General features: G+C 41.0%; 2 protein-coding genes across 9 annotated transcripts in view; one reads left to right on the top strand and one right to left on the bottom strand.

The window, feature by feature from the left end:
• Positions 1-11,104, bottom strand: part of SLK (STE20 like kinase) — a 48,793-nt gene extending 37,689 nt beyond the window's left edge. For 2 of the 3 annotated variants that reach the window (XM_083845041.1, XM_083845042.1), the window contains exon 1: positions 10,649-11,104. In XM_083845041.1, coding sequence (XP_083701167.1) covers positions 10,649-10,798 — 150 coding nt within the window. In that variant the 5' untranslated portion in view covers positions 10,799-11,104. The remainder of the gene's footprint in view (positions 1-10,648) is intronic. The other variant, XM_083845043.1, reaches the window with a different exon arrangement.
• A 157-nt stretch (positions 11,105-11,261) lies between these two features.
• Positions 11,262-17,129, top strand: part of STN1 (STN1 subunit of CST complex) — a 41,556-nt gene continuing 35,688 nt past the window's right edge. For 2 of the 6 annotated variants that reach the window (XM_083845097.1, XM_083845100.1), the window contains exons 1-2: positions 11,531-13,190; positions 16,306-16,376. The gene's annotated coding sequence lies outside the window, so the exon portion shown is untranslated. Of the gene's footprint in view, positions 11,447-11,530; positions 13,191-16,305; positions 16,377-17,129 lie in introns of those variants that run through there. The other 4 variants (XM_083845096.1, XM_083845104.1, XM_083845098.1 and 1 more) reach the window with 4 other exon arrangements.

The following is a 17,129-nucleotide window of genomic DNA, read 5'->3' as shown; positions in this document are numbered from 1 at the left end:
TTGACAGAGTTCCTGTTTATGTGATGATCCTTCAGCTTTTACACTCCCCACCCGGAAGAGATGAAAAGTAACAGCAGACTGCTTTCCTCTTCCAGGTTACTTATAAACCCAGTTAGTGCATTTCCACTAGCAGTAAAAACTATTCAGAAGGTGACAGTAAAAAACAAGCTTGGCTGAACTCTTAGGAGTACCCATTTCTCTGTGGGTGCCTGTTTGAGTTTGTTTTAGGGTTAATGCCTTTTCAAACCCTTCTGACCACATTTCCCAGAGCTGATCTGAAGTTCCAAACTTGCACTGGGTGACGCAGTTGCGCAGACCTCTGGATCTGACCCAGGACTGCCCAGCACTGAGCAGCAGGACACCTCACCTGAATGGTGAATTGAGAGATCCCCAGCAGCCATGGAGGTCACGCGAGTGAGATACAGAAGGTAGAGAGAAAGATCGTTAAAAACCATTAAAGGATCAAGCAGTTGGTCTTACCAATACAAAATAAAAAGGTTGGGCCTCTTCAATTCAGACAGGAAAAAAAACTTAAAGGTGGGGCAGGAACATGACTGAGCTTTCCAAAATTAACAAGGCAGCATACTGAATTGAATACAACCCGACTGACACAAAGGCTCTGAAGGAGATGAGTTTACTGCAACATGCTAATTCTTGCTGAAGCTCTCAACTGAGATTTCTCAATTAAAGTTTTACCTCCTAGTTACAAAGCATTAACTCTTTAGCTGGTAAAGTACTGCTTAGAAATACAAGTGACAAATCTTCTATACTGTGAAATCCAGACGACTGTTACAGGAAAAACTTGGAATTTCCAGCATAAATCTGCATCCAGAGGGCTATGTCCTACAAGATACAGCACGAATTAATTCCAGTGCAGCTTCCCTCGGAACACTGTTTTCTCAGTCACAGTTATGACTAAGTATTTCTAGGGACAAGACCTAGTTCCCCAAAGTCCTCCTTAAGCAAGCAAATCCCAGACGTAAAATACTGTCCTATTCAGTATCAAAAAAGAAAGAGGACAGACTTCTCTAACTCATAATCAAGCTGGATGGATTAAAGAACGATTCTGCCTTAGCACAGGGATTCGCCATTGCTTTCATACCAGGTAAAACAATTTTGGTGTAGGCACAACTTAAGTTCTCAGGCAATGGCTCCCCTGAAATTGCTGCAGACTACACGGTTGCAATTCCACTCTCAGCTCACCCACTCATTTGGAATTACTGCATTAAGGAAACTTTAGGAACACTCTTTACAAAAATACTGACCTCCCTTTATTTTGTATCGCCTCCTTCAGTTTCACATACTAAGATTTGGAAAACAGCAACCAACAGACGAATTTAAGACTGCCTCTTGAAGGTAACAGTCACTTAGCCCTCTGTAACACAGAGAGATTGAGCAAATTTTAAATGCTACTCAATTGATTTGGCTCTTATGGAACAATCCTACTTTTCCACTCCTTCACTTTCTTCTCCATAGAAAGTCAATAAAAATTTAAAATCACATCATAGGAGAGCGTACTTCAGGTAGAAACACTTCCTAAAGCCAGATTTTGGGTTAAACTTTATTCCAGCACTAATCTATTCTTGAGCAATTTATTGCTCTTGGCTACAGGTAATTAAACTAAACAGAAAATGGCTCAGAAATATAAACGTAGGTATATAAAGGGGAAAAATGCTCATGTCTTTCTCCTAGCTTCTAAATCACCGTTCATGCTTAGCTGTTTTAAATTGCCCTCTCTCTATAAACATATGCAATCCCACAGAACATTGCAAATCACTCTTCATCCAGAAGAGTGAAAAAGAACAAGAATAATCTATATGCTATGACTTTAAGATTGTAGCTTGCTTTTATGGACATTTCAAAGTGCTTTAAGAAAAAAATGTCCTCTTGAAACCAAATATGATAGTTTATGTAAGTAGTTGCACTAAATATCCAAAGAATCTTCAATTACTATTTATTATGATTTTTTTTCTTTAGGTAAATTTTCTGCTGCATGTATTTTACTTGTTTTGCATGCATGAGCGTAGTGCATATTCAACAGAAAATTAGAAATGTCAATGGAATGTTAACATTTACTGTAAATGCCCTGATTTTTAGCTGAAGTACAAATAGCATTGAAGAACAATTTGAGGCAGCCTGCTAGATTTTATCCAACATTACTTAGTTAATTTTTAGTGCCTGTCATCATTCAAACATTCTGCAAGTACTAGATCTTCTTCATCTATAAAAAGACTCTTCCATTTCTGAGTAGGAAAAAGTGTTTCCACAGAACATATTTGAAAGTTAGAAAGATTCTCTTAAGCAGTCCATACAGTAATGATATTATAAAGTCATTAAAAGTGAATTAGACAGAGGGAGATAACAATACGTATTTTATACAGGTTTGGAGATGAACTATAAACACTCATTTATCCTTTGTTTTGCTGGCTACTCCACCCAGGTTTGTTGTTTGTCTAACAGCAAATTTCATGGCTTTTCCATCACTGAACACCGAAAAGCGGAACTATCTGGACAGTATCTAATGAAGAGACAGCACAAGCCTCGAAATTGAGTAATTTGGCAGCTACTGTAAAGTAAGAGTACGGGCAGAAGAGTTGAAACAACATGACTGTGGCGATTGCGCTTATAATCTGAATATAATTAAAGGCTATTGGGGGAGCACAAAGAAGCAAAGACTGAAAAAGTATTCATAAATTACACTTCAGGCACCAGGGTCTCCAGGAATGCATTTAAGATCACAAACCGGAAGATTTAATTACATGCTGCCTCTGCTACAGAAACGCAACTGTCATTAAGGAGCGTGATGGTTATAATCTTGTAAGATTCTCAAAACATGGGTCATGGCCCATGAAATATGTAAGGCCCATTCACAGCTGGGCTCAGTACTGGTAGTAATTAGGATGAACTGGTAAACAGCTCTAAAGCTTACCTGTAATACAGAAGAGCCAAGCAAATTTTGTATTTATACCATGCACACATCTCAGATGTACGCTGGGCATCGACATACAACAAGGCAGGACTTTGTACACAGATCTGGGAATCATTAAGCCACAGGTGCCATCGAAGTATGTTTGTAATACACACTCAGTGGGTACCATTCTGCAACCTGAATACCGATGTGAATGGCAGAAATATTTCTACTTCCACCTTGGACAGTGTTAAAAGAGAGTGGTAAGGCAACCTGAAAGTTTATAATGCATAGCAGTCACATCAAAGTCTCCTACTTATTCTGGTTCCTTGAGCTTACTCTTAAAAAAAAAAAAACAGTGCTGCTTTCAGAGAATGTAAAAAGACTTAAATCTAGAGACATCAGAGGCCTAGAGAAAAATAATCATTTGATGACTGACTGTTTAAGAATTGCTGCATTCTTACTACTTACATCTCCTTCAGGAGCTCCAGACAATTTACTGGAAAAGCCTTTCTCAAGACTCAATTTTGGAAGGTTGTGGGGGCAACTTGGCAGAAAAAGGGAGGTTCCTTATGTTTCCTATCATTTTCTGTTTGCACTGGGGAAAATTGTCATTTCAGGTCACAGACAACATCAGAAATTAATAAAACTGCAAGAGAAAACTATTGAGAAAGAACCCACTTTGGCATCTCACAAGTATTCTCATCACCTACAGTCTGACCCTAAACAAGGGGAATTATGGCAATTTTGTGCCATTTTAAAATTTAAAACAGCCATTTAAAAAATATTACTTCCAGGTTGTTTTTCAAATAATTTAGATTTGTGGTGGTTTTTTTTCTTCCGTTTCTGAATAAGAATCCTAAAGTAGGGACCACAGCAATCACAAATACAAACCTAATAGATTATTCTTTCAGTATTGTTTATGGGGTGGTCAAATCTAGAATCTGGGTGACCACCAAAAGAAACTTGTGAACTACTGCTCTGCAACAATAGCACATACTACTGCCTGGGGGATTTTATTACTGGACGGCTATTTCTCTGCCAAAGATTTAGCTGAAAAGGTTTAACCAATTTGTCTATAAGACCTGTTAAAAAAAACACGTTACCACATTTTTTTCAGCTCCTATATCAGAATTATTAGACCATATGTGACTTAAGCATGAGGAATTATTTCTCCAAGTTTTAGCAGCTTAAAAAAAAAGCTTCATTCTGCAATGTGTTTGAAAACATGACGCAGTCACATTTCGCTTATGCCTAAAATCCAAAGAGGTTCTTACTCTCCACACAAGAAGCCAAGCACACAAATAGTTAGCTAGGAGATATGAATATCAGGTTACATGGAAAAAATAGCAACTTCTATAAACAGATTTAAAAAAAAAAATCAAACAATTTCCTATTTACTTGGAGTTTTAAACAGTTTATATAGCTGTGCTCACACCTTGGAAAAGATGACTGCCTCACTAAGAAGTGGTCATGAGCAATTTATATTTATCCTCCACAAACTTGTGTGCAGCTTTAATTCCGAATGCAACAGACAGACAATACATTAGTCATAAGTTAAGTATTGTGATGCTGGTTTTCAGCCAAGTCAGTAAGACGTCCAAAAAGTGAGGCACTTAACATGTGCATACTTCTTACTTCTTCAGAGTATTTCCTCGCCACAAACTGAATGAAAAGGAGATGTCACTGCCTGCAAATATCCACTTCAAACAAGAAAATTCCTCCCGCTTTACAACCCACAGACAGCTTTCTTGCACTACCCATTTCCTCAGAAAACTCAGCGAAAGTGACAATAGGTGTAAAGAGATCTGTAAAGCTTTTGCCTTACCACAATTTCTTGGGTTTAAACAGGGATATTGCCTTTTCCTTATCTGGTATCTTCAACACGCTAGAACTGCAGCAGTGTGACAGTAAAGATAACGCTACAGAGCAGCAGGCAAAATGAAGAAAAGGCTAACTTTGAGCAACTCACCAAGCTGATCAGCCAGACTAAAATCTTTCGTCTTCTGTGAACAGCATGCATCTTTTTTTCCATCTAGAGCATGTAAAGCAGCTCTAAAACATCCAGGCTACTCTTACGGAAATGACTGATCTCAACAAGCTTTAAGAAAAGCTTTAGCTCTGTTTTATATGGATTGAATATTTAAAATTTAACATTATCATCTTATACATTACTCTCTTGAGAGTAAATCAGCTCTCCTCCCCTCTCTCCTTTATCTACTAATGCCTCAATGGCTAAACAAAGCAACATGGCACTTAAGTGAATATTAATTCAGATCTCTTGAGGACAAGTGAACTATTTTACTGCTCTACTTTAATAAGAGGTCAACTCATATATAGTCAGTTATGAATGAAAATAGATTAGAACAATTAAGTACAGCAAACAACTTTTATCAAGATTGCTGGAAGTTCTGAACCGATTCATTCTTATGTATTAAAGTTTAATTTAGGATATTTTCGCCTGTTAGTCTTTCCATGTCCAGCCTTACTGCAGCCATGCATGAAACTTGAGGTTCCTGAAACACAGTATTTGACTGGAAACACAAGATACAAGATTTCAGATGAACTCAAGCAAAACACTTCTGCATGGACTGCATCTTTAATGTGAAAGGCTTGTGAGTTCCAACAGCTCTAAAATCCTTCTGAACAATTAACTGCTAGTAGAGCTAATGACACTAGGTAAATCAAAAGAAACAGCAGATGAAAAAAACATCAGTGAGTGCTTCAGCTTAGATATTAATTGGTCAAATCTACTCTTGCAAGTGGTAAGTCACAGAAGTGAAAGATAGCCATCCTAGCAAACAGCATGATACATTAATATTGTAAAGAGAACTTCAAGCTGCAATATCGCACCCTAGCAATGATTTAGACAAATGTGCCTGTAAGGCCACGGAGACTAGAAAATATAAATTCTCCTTGTTCTGCCCTGATTTTGTTTTCAGGGCAGACTACTTCAAGTATTTTTTAATGTTAGAAACTAAGTTATGATGCAGCATTAGGCAAAAAGTATTTCTAAGCAGCCACCATTTGTCAGGTTTTTGGTTTTGTTTTTTTTTTAGCATTAAAAGGAGTTAAGGCTGGTTAAATGAGGCAGCTGAAATGGTCCAGTCTTATTAAATCGCTATTCAAGAACTGTGTGTTTCTGGCTGCTGTAGAAGACATTAAGGCAAAAGCAAGCTCTTCTGAATGTCATACAGTTCCATTAGAGGTAAGTTTTAAATACAGAAACAAAAGCTTAACTTAAATGAATCTACATCACTAGTTTATTTCATTTAAAGGACATAACATTATCAAAAGTCCTCTTTCATTAGACAGAGCTGAGTTTGTATTGGCTGGTTTTGCAGACAAAGTATAGAGGAATACTTGTGCAGCTGTAGATTTTCAGAAGAAAATTCATTTGGTTATGCTGTTCACCCTGACTATAGCTACCAGCTTCTAAAACATTTCTGCTCCCGACTAAAGAGGAAGCAGAGCTGGCTTTTTAACCATGCAGTGGTTAATTGCTGACAGTTGGCAGACTTGTCTTGGTAACTTCAGATGAAATACAAATATTTGACTTTCCAAATTGCCGTAAGAATCTCGCACACACAATGGTTCCAACATCTAATATTCAGGGTAATAAATGTGATACTATAAATGGGCAGAATATGCCAATTCAAACTAAGAAGCATGAATACAATTCAAAATCAGACAAGTACAAAGGGCTCTCTCAAGCAAACTGGAGAATTTCTATCACACTGTGTATATATACACAATATTTTCCCTATATACCATATATAGGTACCCTGTTATCTTACACAGTATCCTGCCATGCATATTCTACCAGTATAGAATGTGTTCCCATAGAAGACCTAAAATTAGTATATTTGTACAGATGGCACCCATAATTATAACGATGCACTAAAGACCACAAATTTCTTGGAGGAGTATCCTCCAGTGAAGGGCTCAGAGATCACACCAACAAAACACTACAGAAATGTCTTTCTGCAATATACGGGTCCTTATGTTAGATTAGAGTACAGTATTCATAATACCAAAAAAAAAAGATGGCAAATTTTACTGAAATACAGTCCCAACATTTTATTTTCCTTCACATGTTCACTCAGGAAGATATCTGCATTTTAATTAGCTGTGCATCTGTATGATAAAGAGGCTCAGTCAGGAGCTCTAGCAAGAAAGCCCCAGAACACATTAGGCACTTTTAAAGGTCTGTTTTCACACCATCTGAACAGTAACTTCTGTCAATTTAGAAAGCGGCTTAAAGCTGATGAAAGACTTCACACGGTTACTTAAAATGACTATACTTTAACAATTACTTACACTGATTGACCTTAAAGAGATCCGCACTATAGGCACTGAACTGGCATTTGATACAAATAGGGTAATGTAACACCCAGGAATGTAACATCATATAATAATGTAACTAAGTTCTGAAGCAAACTGTTTACAACTAACTTTAACACAAGCAGCCTAAAATTTTTCAGGAAACTCGATCAAATCAGATGTTTTAATCCTTAAAAAAAAAAAAGGAAAAAGTAGTTGGAGAGCTACCTAACTCGCAGTTCTTAAACTAAGTTGAGATCCCTGCTTCTTCAGTGCCTTTCTGAACCCTGGCAGCCCAACCAGGAGTTCTTGGAAATCCACAAATGGCAATTAAAAAAAGATGGGAAAAAAGTCCATAACCAGCAATCTCACCATTCGCTTTCCAAGGGCCATCACCTGATCCTGAAGAACCGCAAAAGCCTAGAAATTGAAAAAGGATGAAAAACTACCCCATTATTCATTAACCAAGAGCAAAAAAAGAAAGGGAAACAGCCTAAAAGTGGCCTCTCTGAAGAGGCTGAGAAGGGCAGGAGGAGAAGCCCTGTACAACCACCAACCTTTGCCACGGGCAGCCTGCAGTTACACAGCCCCTCTGATCACAAGAGGGGCTTGCCTCAGCAGCTGAAACACTTAGAAGTTTTAAGGACCACTATCTCTAAACATCATTTAGAAGTTAGTGAACGCAAATACATCAATTGTCAGGGCCATGCAGGCTTTAGAACATGACAACAAACAGCGTCAGAGGAAATAAGCTCTTCTTGTAATTGAGCTAAATACGTTATGAAAAATAAGCAAGACCCTTGTACTTGATTGGGAAGAAGGGAAATGAATCACAAGCTTTCAATACCCTTAAGGCTTATTTATCACTAGATGCACCTTTTTTTTAAGGTAAAAAATATAATCAGTGAGGCTTCACAATACTGCCGGAATCATTTAAAAGTTGCTTTTGAGTTTCTATTTAAATATTTGATACTCTTGTCCAAAAGATGAGTTTACAGCTAAGCCAAATACTTTTCTAGGGAAAATCATAGCATGTAACCTATGTTTTTATTAACAATCCAAAGGATACAAAGCTTTATTTATCTGGCCATTTATTTTATCCTGCATCTGCCAAGGCTCCAAGAACAAGGACGTTCATACAGCGACTCCTAGGATCTTAATTACAAAGATGTTTTAACCTTTGCAAATCCAGTTTATAGAGTTAAAATATAGTACAGCTCTCTGTATCTACTGACAAACTGGCAGTTTCCACTAATTTTCCAGTTCAGGAGTAACTGCAGAAGGGTGTTGTGACATCAGCTTCAGCTAAAAATGCTCTAACCACTTTTTTGGCAGAACTCATATCTGATTAACTATTTACAGGAATTCAAAATGGAGATGAAACTCCTGAAGCATGTTCATGAAGTTTTAATGAATGTTTTGATTATTAATATTAAGCAAAGGGACTTCTTTTTGTCAAATGTAACTGACATTCGGGTTATCTTTCGCTTAAAGAACAAAAACTAACAGTCTCCACAACTTGACAGTTCTGTTCTAATTAACACTTCTGATTCCAAAATTTGAGTAGGTATTAAAGGGGTTATTATTGCAGTTGCTCAATTGAGGTGTATATCCAAGAAAGAACAATATCACACACCCATGCTTTCGAAACACTTCCTTGCCAAGCATGCTCAGATGCAGGAAAACAAGTACAGTTAGTATCCGAGTGCAATCCTTTTTCCTCAAACTAGATGGAAACAAAATGAATGCTGCTGCATACATGCAGCAAGACTCATTTTTCTAAACAGGATATTTTTTTTCCAGGAGTACTGGTACCTGTGCTACCTTCATCAATTTTATCTGTGTAACTGCATGTGTAATTCTGACTACCACAATTTTAAGAGGGTTTAATTTCAAAAACTTCAGGATAAACTGTTTACACTTTGCCATTTCACAATCAGATAAAAATGTCCTATCTAACTTGAAAACCCTCTTGTTGTAGACAAATTGCACTGATAAGCAAAATTTATCGGTTCTCTTGCTCAGACACCTTCCTCTGCAGACTGGGGCTCAGACAGACATGCTAACAGATAAATATGAATTGAAAGGAGGTTTGCAGATGGGAGGGGAAATGCACGTGGGGGCGGGGGAAAACACATTTAGTATTGTTTCTTTAAGGCTTCCCCAGTCATCTCTCTGGGACAGCGCATCATAGTCACAGAAAGGGAAACAAAACTCCACTATGAAGTTCAAAGAAATAACCCCAATTCTCTGCAAATGCTCTTAGAGACAACACGATGCTTTTAAAGTCACCAAGCTTTACGAGACAGCAACTTCAGCCATATTCCCCAATCGTTTTAATCAAAAAAAACTATGATCTTCCACACTGACAGGAGAACCACCATCTAGCCTATGTACTACACCAACATCAAAATAAACTAGGTGCTCTTAACATACTACATGTAGACCGCTTCCTAGGGGGAAAAACACCCAGCATTCTGACTTAACTGTGGCAACACACTTTTGCTCAAATTTACAAGCAGGTAACACCACAACACAATGAAGTCTAAAGTAGTTTATACCGAAAATAGCACAGGTTTCATGAGTGCAAGATCTGTACCCAGATTTCATAAAGTCTCAAATGAGACTAAGTCTAAAAATGAACATTTCTTGACCAGATCAGCTTTTAGAAACACTGCAAATACTATTGTTTCTCATGCTATTATTTCTAGTCCCCAAATCTGCTCCAGGATCCCAATTCACAGCAGTCCCCCGATTCTGTCACACTTATCCTCCATGACATTTGTTCCAAACTATCCCTAAACCAGATGCAGAGCATTAATGACTTTTCAGAAGGAAAAAAACAGCTGAAGATTTGTCTGAAAGCTACTGTCTTGTCAAATGCTTGCAGCATATCTATTTTATTAGACTATCTCGCTTGAGAAATTGCAGATAACCACCCTTGGAAACGCCACTTGTGCTCGTATACTTAAAAGATAAAGAGATCAAACTGAGAAAAGTTGCGAGAAGACGCAGACATCCTGCCACGTAAAGACGGCCTGGGTGACACGAGCTTCAAGTTGTACTCCACAAGGACCACGACAGAAGGCCCATGAAAACCAACCCCGGGAGCACCGCGTGAGGCACACCACCGGTCGGCTTGACTTCCACAGGCTTCCTTCTGCAGGAAAACTTCAAAAATAAATCAGCACGAACTTGACGCCTGGCTCAGCCCCTCCGCAGGGCCACGCTCCACACGTGCCCAGCGGCCAGAGCCGAGGCGAAGGAGCCAGCACCGGGCAGGGCGGAGCGGGAGGCGGCGGTGACCTCATGGGGCTTTGCTATCTTTAGGCGGGCTTGGAGGCGGCTCGGGGCCGTGCCGGCACCCGGGGCCGCGCCGGTGCCGCCTCAGGGAGCCCCGGCGGGTGGCGGCCGTACCTTGAACACCTTGCCGAAGGCGCCGTCGCCCAGCTCGCCGATGATCTCCCACAGCTCCTCGGGGTTCAGGTCCCTCTTGACGTGCTCGTACTGCTTCTTCTTCTTCTCGCCGCCCAGCTTGAAGATCTTGCGAAAGTTAAAGAAGGACATCGCGGCTCCCCCCCCCTCGCGCACCCTCCCCTCACGGGGGGCCCGCCGCGGGCTGAGGGGAAGGAAACGGCCGAGAGACCCCCTGAGGGGCTGCGCGCTCCCCGCCTAGGGGCCGGCGGCGGGGCGGGGGGCCATGGCGGCGGCAACAAGTTGCCCGGGCGGCACGGGGCTGGGGTGGGGGGGTGAGGCTGCTCCCGCTGAAGGAACGGGGGAAGGCGACGCTCCGCTGCTGGGCTCCGCTCCCCGCCCTGGCGCCGAGCGGGGCCAGGCGGCTCCGTTTCCTGCGGGGCGGGGCGGCCCCGGCACCGGCGGCCCCGGCACCTCCCCCCCCGGTACCGCCCCCCCCTCCTGCCCCCTCCCTCCTCCTCCTCCCGCCGCCGGCGCGTGCGCGCGCCCCGTGCTCGCTCCCCCCCTCCCCTCCCCGCCCCGCCCCGCCCGCCCGCTCCCGGAACCGCCTCGCGCCCCGACCGCCTCTGCCGCCGGCGCGTGCGCGCCCCCTCCCCTCCTCCGACGCACGCGCAGACGCCACACCGCCCCCCTCCCTCCATCTCCTCCCAACGACCGCTCGCAGGCAAAGGCGGGTTTTCAACCCCCCCCGCCCACGTGACGCGGAGAGGGCCAATAGGAGCGCGCCGAGGGCTCCGGCGGGTAAGTTGGTGTCTGGGCCCAAAATGGAGGAGGGCGCCCCCCCCCCCCCCCCCCCCCGCTTCCCCCCCACCTCACCTCAGGGCGCGGTTGGCGGTGCTCGTGTCCTCTGAGGGGACGCCTCCCTCTCCTGCCCCCCGATGTTTTTCCCTACCTGCCCTTCACAGGCCGAGGGGCTTCATAAAATCGTTAAGGTTGGAAGAGACCTCCAAGATAATCTGGTCCAACCCAGCCGCCAATGTCACCCACTAAACCGTGTCCCCAAGCACCACGTCCAACCTTTATGGAGGCCTCGGGCTTCGCAGAGGTTCCTCGAGGCAGAAAAAGGCTGCCCGGGGAGACCTGCTTTTGGGGGGATACCCACTCTTTGGGGACACTCGCTTTTTGGGGACACTCACTTTTGCCAGCACTGCTTCTCCACCTGCCCCGCATCTGCCACAGCAGTTGTGGCATGGCGTAGCGTTACGTGCTGTCCCATGAGATTTGATCAGCGGGACAGACTTAATTTGCCGTCCCCGACAACCGTCTCAACCCACAAGTGATTTCTTCATCAGCCCGAAATATGATTGCATTTTAATAGCCACGTTGTCTGTATGCTGCAAAATGTGTGGTGTTCCTTCACACGAAAGCGGGAGGTGTTCCCGTCTCCTGGATAAGATGCAATTAGCAGACATCTTGGAGGCAAAGTTTAGGCTCTGACAGGAGGCAGCAAGCTGATCCTGCAGTTAAGGCAATGATTTGAGACTTAGGAGATCTGGCGATGAGACAAACGCCCTGTGAGAATAATAATGTAACACCATATCCTCTTATGAACCTGAGTGCCTGGAGTTACCATTAATTTAAACCATTCATTAAAAACTTCTAAAGATCAGGCCTCCGGTGTGCATCGTTCCTCAGACCATTTTATTAGCATGACAGTAGTTTGCTATCTAATGAGGGCAGTTTATGTGTAAACTCAGTAACGCCAATGAGAGCTTGAGATAGACTGGTTGTGGGGATCATGGCAGCCGAGGCAGCCTGCTTGAAAGGAGCATGATTTTAAGGAATAGAAAGTGCTGGGCTGGATCGAGAAGAGGATTTCAGCAAAGGAGTAGTACAGGTGTTTGTAGTAATAAAGGTTCGAACAGTGAGTGGTTCAGAGGGAAATAAGGGCATAGCAGTAGTCTGGAACTGAATTTTCCATCATGTCATAACAGTGATCTTGGTGGGTGAGGTGTGCTGGGGTAGAAGCCTCTTAAGAATATATTGGTGTTATATGTTAAGTAATTGCTACTGCTAATAGTATTTATAGTGTACAGAAACACACTGTGCTAGGTACTGCCCCCTCAGAACAAGAAGATGGCCCCTGTCAGGAAAATCTTATGAGTGAAGTAACAATGTTGTCATAAGTTAATTTCTTTAATCTGCACAAAATCAGTTTCAAGGGTAGGCCTACTCTATGAATAGAGAGCCTCTCAAATACATTTGCTAACCTAATAGGAGTCCTGATTTGTTGTAGCAATCAGCATTGTTCAAAAATGATCTGGGGCTTTGTGGTTCCTTGGTATTGACAGCTGGGATGCATAATGTGAAACCATTGAGGACGGTGTTAAAGCCCAGACCATTTACGTGTATAAAGCGAATGCCAAGAAACAGCTGCAATCTAGATGAGCTGTTTTGCTTTCACCTTTATGATCTGACTGGCTGCACCTTTGAGCTTCATTTAGAAGTTTCATGTACATAGTTTGGGATTAAATACAATAAGAAAGTAAGTATTTTGATTTTAACTTGGATTTTTGAAGTGCTTTGGGTGCTAATTTGCATCTAGTTGTTTGAACTAATTGATGAGGACAGGGTGAAAAAAAAAAAAAAGGAATCCAAAAGCCTTAGCATGAAATCCTTGTATCTAGGCAGGATCAGCTTTTCTTTAGCCTTGGGGTTAATGTGACAGGGCAGCGGGGGGTGCGGGCGTGCATGTCAGAGTTTGTAACAGTAACTGGGAATAAATGCAAAACTGAGAAAAGTTCTTGAGCTACAAGTGAAGGAATGTAATTGGGTTTGCTCCCATAAGAGTGATGGCAGTTAGGCGACTGAGATACTAGGGCCGTGTTCTTTCTCAGCTCTACTGATGAACAGTGCAAGCAGTTCACATACAGCATCTACGTAATGTATCGGTGTGCTTTTAACACGCGAGCGATAAACCAGATTCACTTGGAGCAGAATAGGGACAGTAGCGTCGTCCTAACAATGACTGTTGCTAGGTACTGCAGACGTGTTGTTTTGGACTTTTATAAAGATAGTCTACATACCAGGGAGCCTTTAATTCGTACAAGGTTGAAAATATACGATGAAAGGCTGGCACAACAAATGAGCAATCAAGCTGGTGATAAAGTTTTATTTTAAACTTTTTTTTTTTTTGCTTTTTAAGTGTAATTTGGGGTTCAAACATAGTATCTGAAAATGAGACTAAGCCACAGTTTTCTATTTTCCTCTTATTCTTCTCCTCTGAGTTGCAGCTTGCCACTCAATCCTAAAAATAAACTCTTCCAGGTGAAGGCTAAGTGTTAGTAGCAAATCATTCCCAATTTGCATTGACTTCCTGGTATGGAGGAGGCTGTATAAAGCCTATTGCATTTTTTTGTTGTTGTTGTTCCTTCTTTTCTCCTGGTAGCAGGAGTTTTTAGCAACTGTAAATGTTTTCAGATGATAGGGATAAAAAGATAAAAGTGGATTATAAGTATATAGAAGTGCTGTCTTTAGGAGTTTAATGCAATGCGTTTTGAAAATTCAGTGCTTCCTTAAAATGCCTGAGTAGGCTGATAGTGAAGAACTTAGTTGTACATTGAATAAACCAGCTTGGAAATAGCTGTGACTCTTTACTGTAATCCTTTTCTTCTCTTAAAGATTTAAAAGTCTCCTCCCTACTTTCTGCTGCTAAATGTCACTATCCTTTCCAACTGAATTAATTGCTTACACTTTCTACTGTTCCTACCTGCCGCCCTTTAAGTTCTACCTCCATTTCATTTAAACTGCTTTTCTTCAGCTTCTTTTCATTCAAAGTAAATGCACGCTTCAGAAATTTAATTAGAAATGTGTACTTCACTACGTAAATTGCCCTAAACTGCAGTCGTACATCCTGTCCTCAGTTCTTTCAAAAATATTTAATGGTATATTTTTATATTGTCTTGACTTTCTGTCCACCCACGCTTTCACTGATCTCTTCCAATCTTCTTTCTGATGTTTGAGTTCATTGAACTGCTATAAGGTCATGGGTGACTTGTTGGTGGCTAAATCTGAGACGTGCTTCTTGTTTCGTATGCCTTGATCTGTCTGTCACCATTGGCACTCAACGCTCACTCTTCTGTTTTCTTTACTTGATGCATGTGGTATTTTTGTTGATGTTTTCAAGCTGTATGGAGGTGTTTTTTCCATAGCCTCTATTTTTTCTGCTTTTTTTCTGTCCCTGGAGTTAACGTTGTCTCTTGTGTAGGATTCTTGTTTCAGTTGTAGACTCTACTCTGTCTCTGAAGTCGTTCCCAAAGTCTGCTGTGCTTCCTGCTGAATCTGACACCTTTTTCCTTGGAGTTCTGGATTCAACGGGACAAAGTTCTGGTACTTTGCTTTGTACCACCGTAGTTTTACTAATTTTATGCTTATGAGAGAGTTTTGGTGATTCTCTCATACCTGACCTTTTTCTCTCTTCTCCCATTTCAGCAGACATTTTCCTTTCCTACCGTACCTGACTCCTCTATCCTAATGCTCTAATTGATGGTAGATAAGTACTGGAAAAAGTCTTTTATTCCTTTAGGGTGTTAAGAGGGTAGCCTAAATGGCCGTACATTTTCCTCCAAAGAGCATCAAGTCACAGTACCCATGTGTTGGAAGCATTGCAAGTGCTGACTGCATCATATACAGCGCTCCTTAAGCCCTTCTGCTAAATGGACAGTTGATAGACCTGTAGCTTAGAGATGGGTATTTCTGTTCTGCATTTGAAAATCAGCCTTCTTCATAAAGGAACAGAAAAGGGAGAGACTTGGTTTTGGACTCAGCATTTTATGAACTTTTCTGATTTGAGTAACAGCAGTAATTCAGTCACGTTTAGTACAACAGGAAAAATGCATATAATAGCAGAGGTTAGGCACTGAACGAGGAAGTTTTAAGAGTTTGCCCACATGATAAGAACCACAATCAATCCTGTCAGTAACCTGGAACCGATGCATTGCATGGCTTCTTGGTTTTGATGCACTTCCATAGGAAATACGCACTAGGATGCATCCATGGGAAATCTAAGAATTGCCACAGAAACACATGGCATGTGGGAGCTTCAACGGATATCGGCGCTACTTGATGTTTGTAATAAAACGATCAAGTGTTAAAATGTTAGGAGTAAGATCTTCGAAAAATCTGGGTTTAGTCTAAATTGGCCTAGCTTTTTCAGTAGTCAGTGGGGGAAGGTATCGTCAGAGGGCAATATACCCACTTGACATTCTTATATTTATTACACAGTGTTTAATTGTGTAAGGTGAGTTGTTCTAGAAATGTGTGACGGGGTTTCTACTTCCAACCTTTGGAGATAATGCTCCCAGCAAACCTTCTGATCTTCTGATAGCAGGCAACACCTCTGGACTGATGACAGAGCAAATATGAATGTTCCCAAGTAATGATGTTTTATAGAATAACAGACTTTATTTGAAATCAAATGTTAGATAAAAAACAATTGTATTAGTCTAGAAATCTTGAATAAGAATCAGATATTTCAATAAATATTATAAGAATATTTCATGACGCATCAGATCAAATGTATTCAAGCTTTAATGTGTTAACTTAATTGAAGTTCTTGCCAAAAAAAAGAAAAAAAGAAATATTTGTTTTATTGTTTCCAGCTGGTCTGCTTCAAAACCGTCTTCAAGGCTGATACTCTGAAACAGTCAGGCTTGCATATATAATTGGAGGGGTAAGTTGTGCTTTTACATTTACTTGGGTGACAAGCAAAACTATGCCTTGGATTTAATGGGAAATGTCAACTGCTTTAAAATTATGTAGCCGACTGTTTTTATTGATTAATTGACTAATGTAGTTAGAAACTTCAAGTCCTCTTCCGTGATAAAATTTTGAAGAAGAAGGTTGAACACTTCTCAGTTTACATTTAATTTGAAAATTCCTATAAAATGAGTTTTGGGTTAGTATTACAACTTCTTGTTGCATTGTGGATAGCTGTATTTTTTTAGTACAGTAGCTATTCTAAATTCTTTTACTCCATGTGTTGATGACTATAATAATGTCACAGAACCACGCATGAATAAGTCTACCTAGAGTATTGATTTCTTTTAAAATAATATAAAATCAAAATACTGCTAGCCTTAGCAATATTGGTGTCTTCTTTCTAAGCATTTTTTTCACTTGAGACTATATTTAAAGCAACATTTATTTGGTCAAAACTGTACATGAACACAAGGCAGAGTAGTTAAAACTCGTAGAGCCCCCATCTGATGGATATTAGAAGCTTTAGTTAAGTCACATGAAAGCATGCATTACAAATGCTTCACCATGTTTGTCTTTCCTCCAGATGGTAATTAGACCTTTTCCTCTTGCATAGGAGTCACGAGCTGATTTGTTCTTTTTGTTCGTGGCTTTCAAATTTGCATTAGTTCACATAGCAGCTAGGATTAGAAATTTATTAAGGGATAAAGATAGCTTTGCATCTCAG

Source organism: Anser anser (genome assembly GCF_964211835.1).
Source record: "Anser anser genome assembly, chromosome: 7".
Taxonomy (NCBI): Eukaryota; Metazoa; Chordata; class Aves; order Anseriformes; family Anatidae; genus Anser; species Anser anser.
This window is presented reverse-complemented; position numbering and strand designations above follow the sequence as displayed.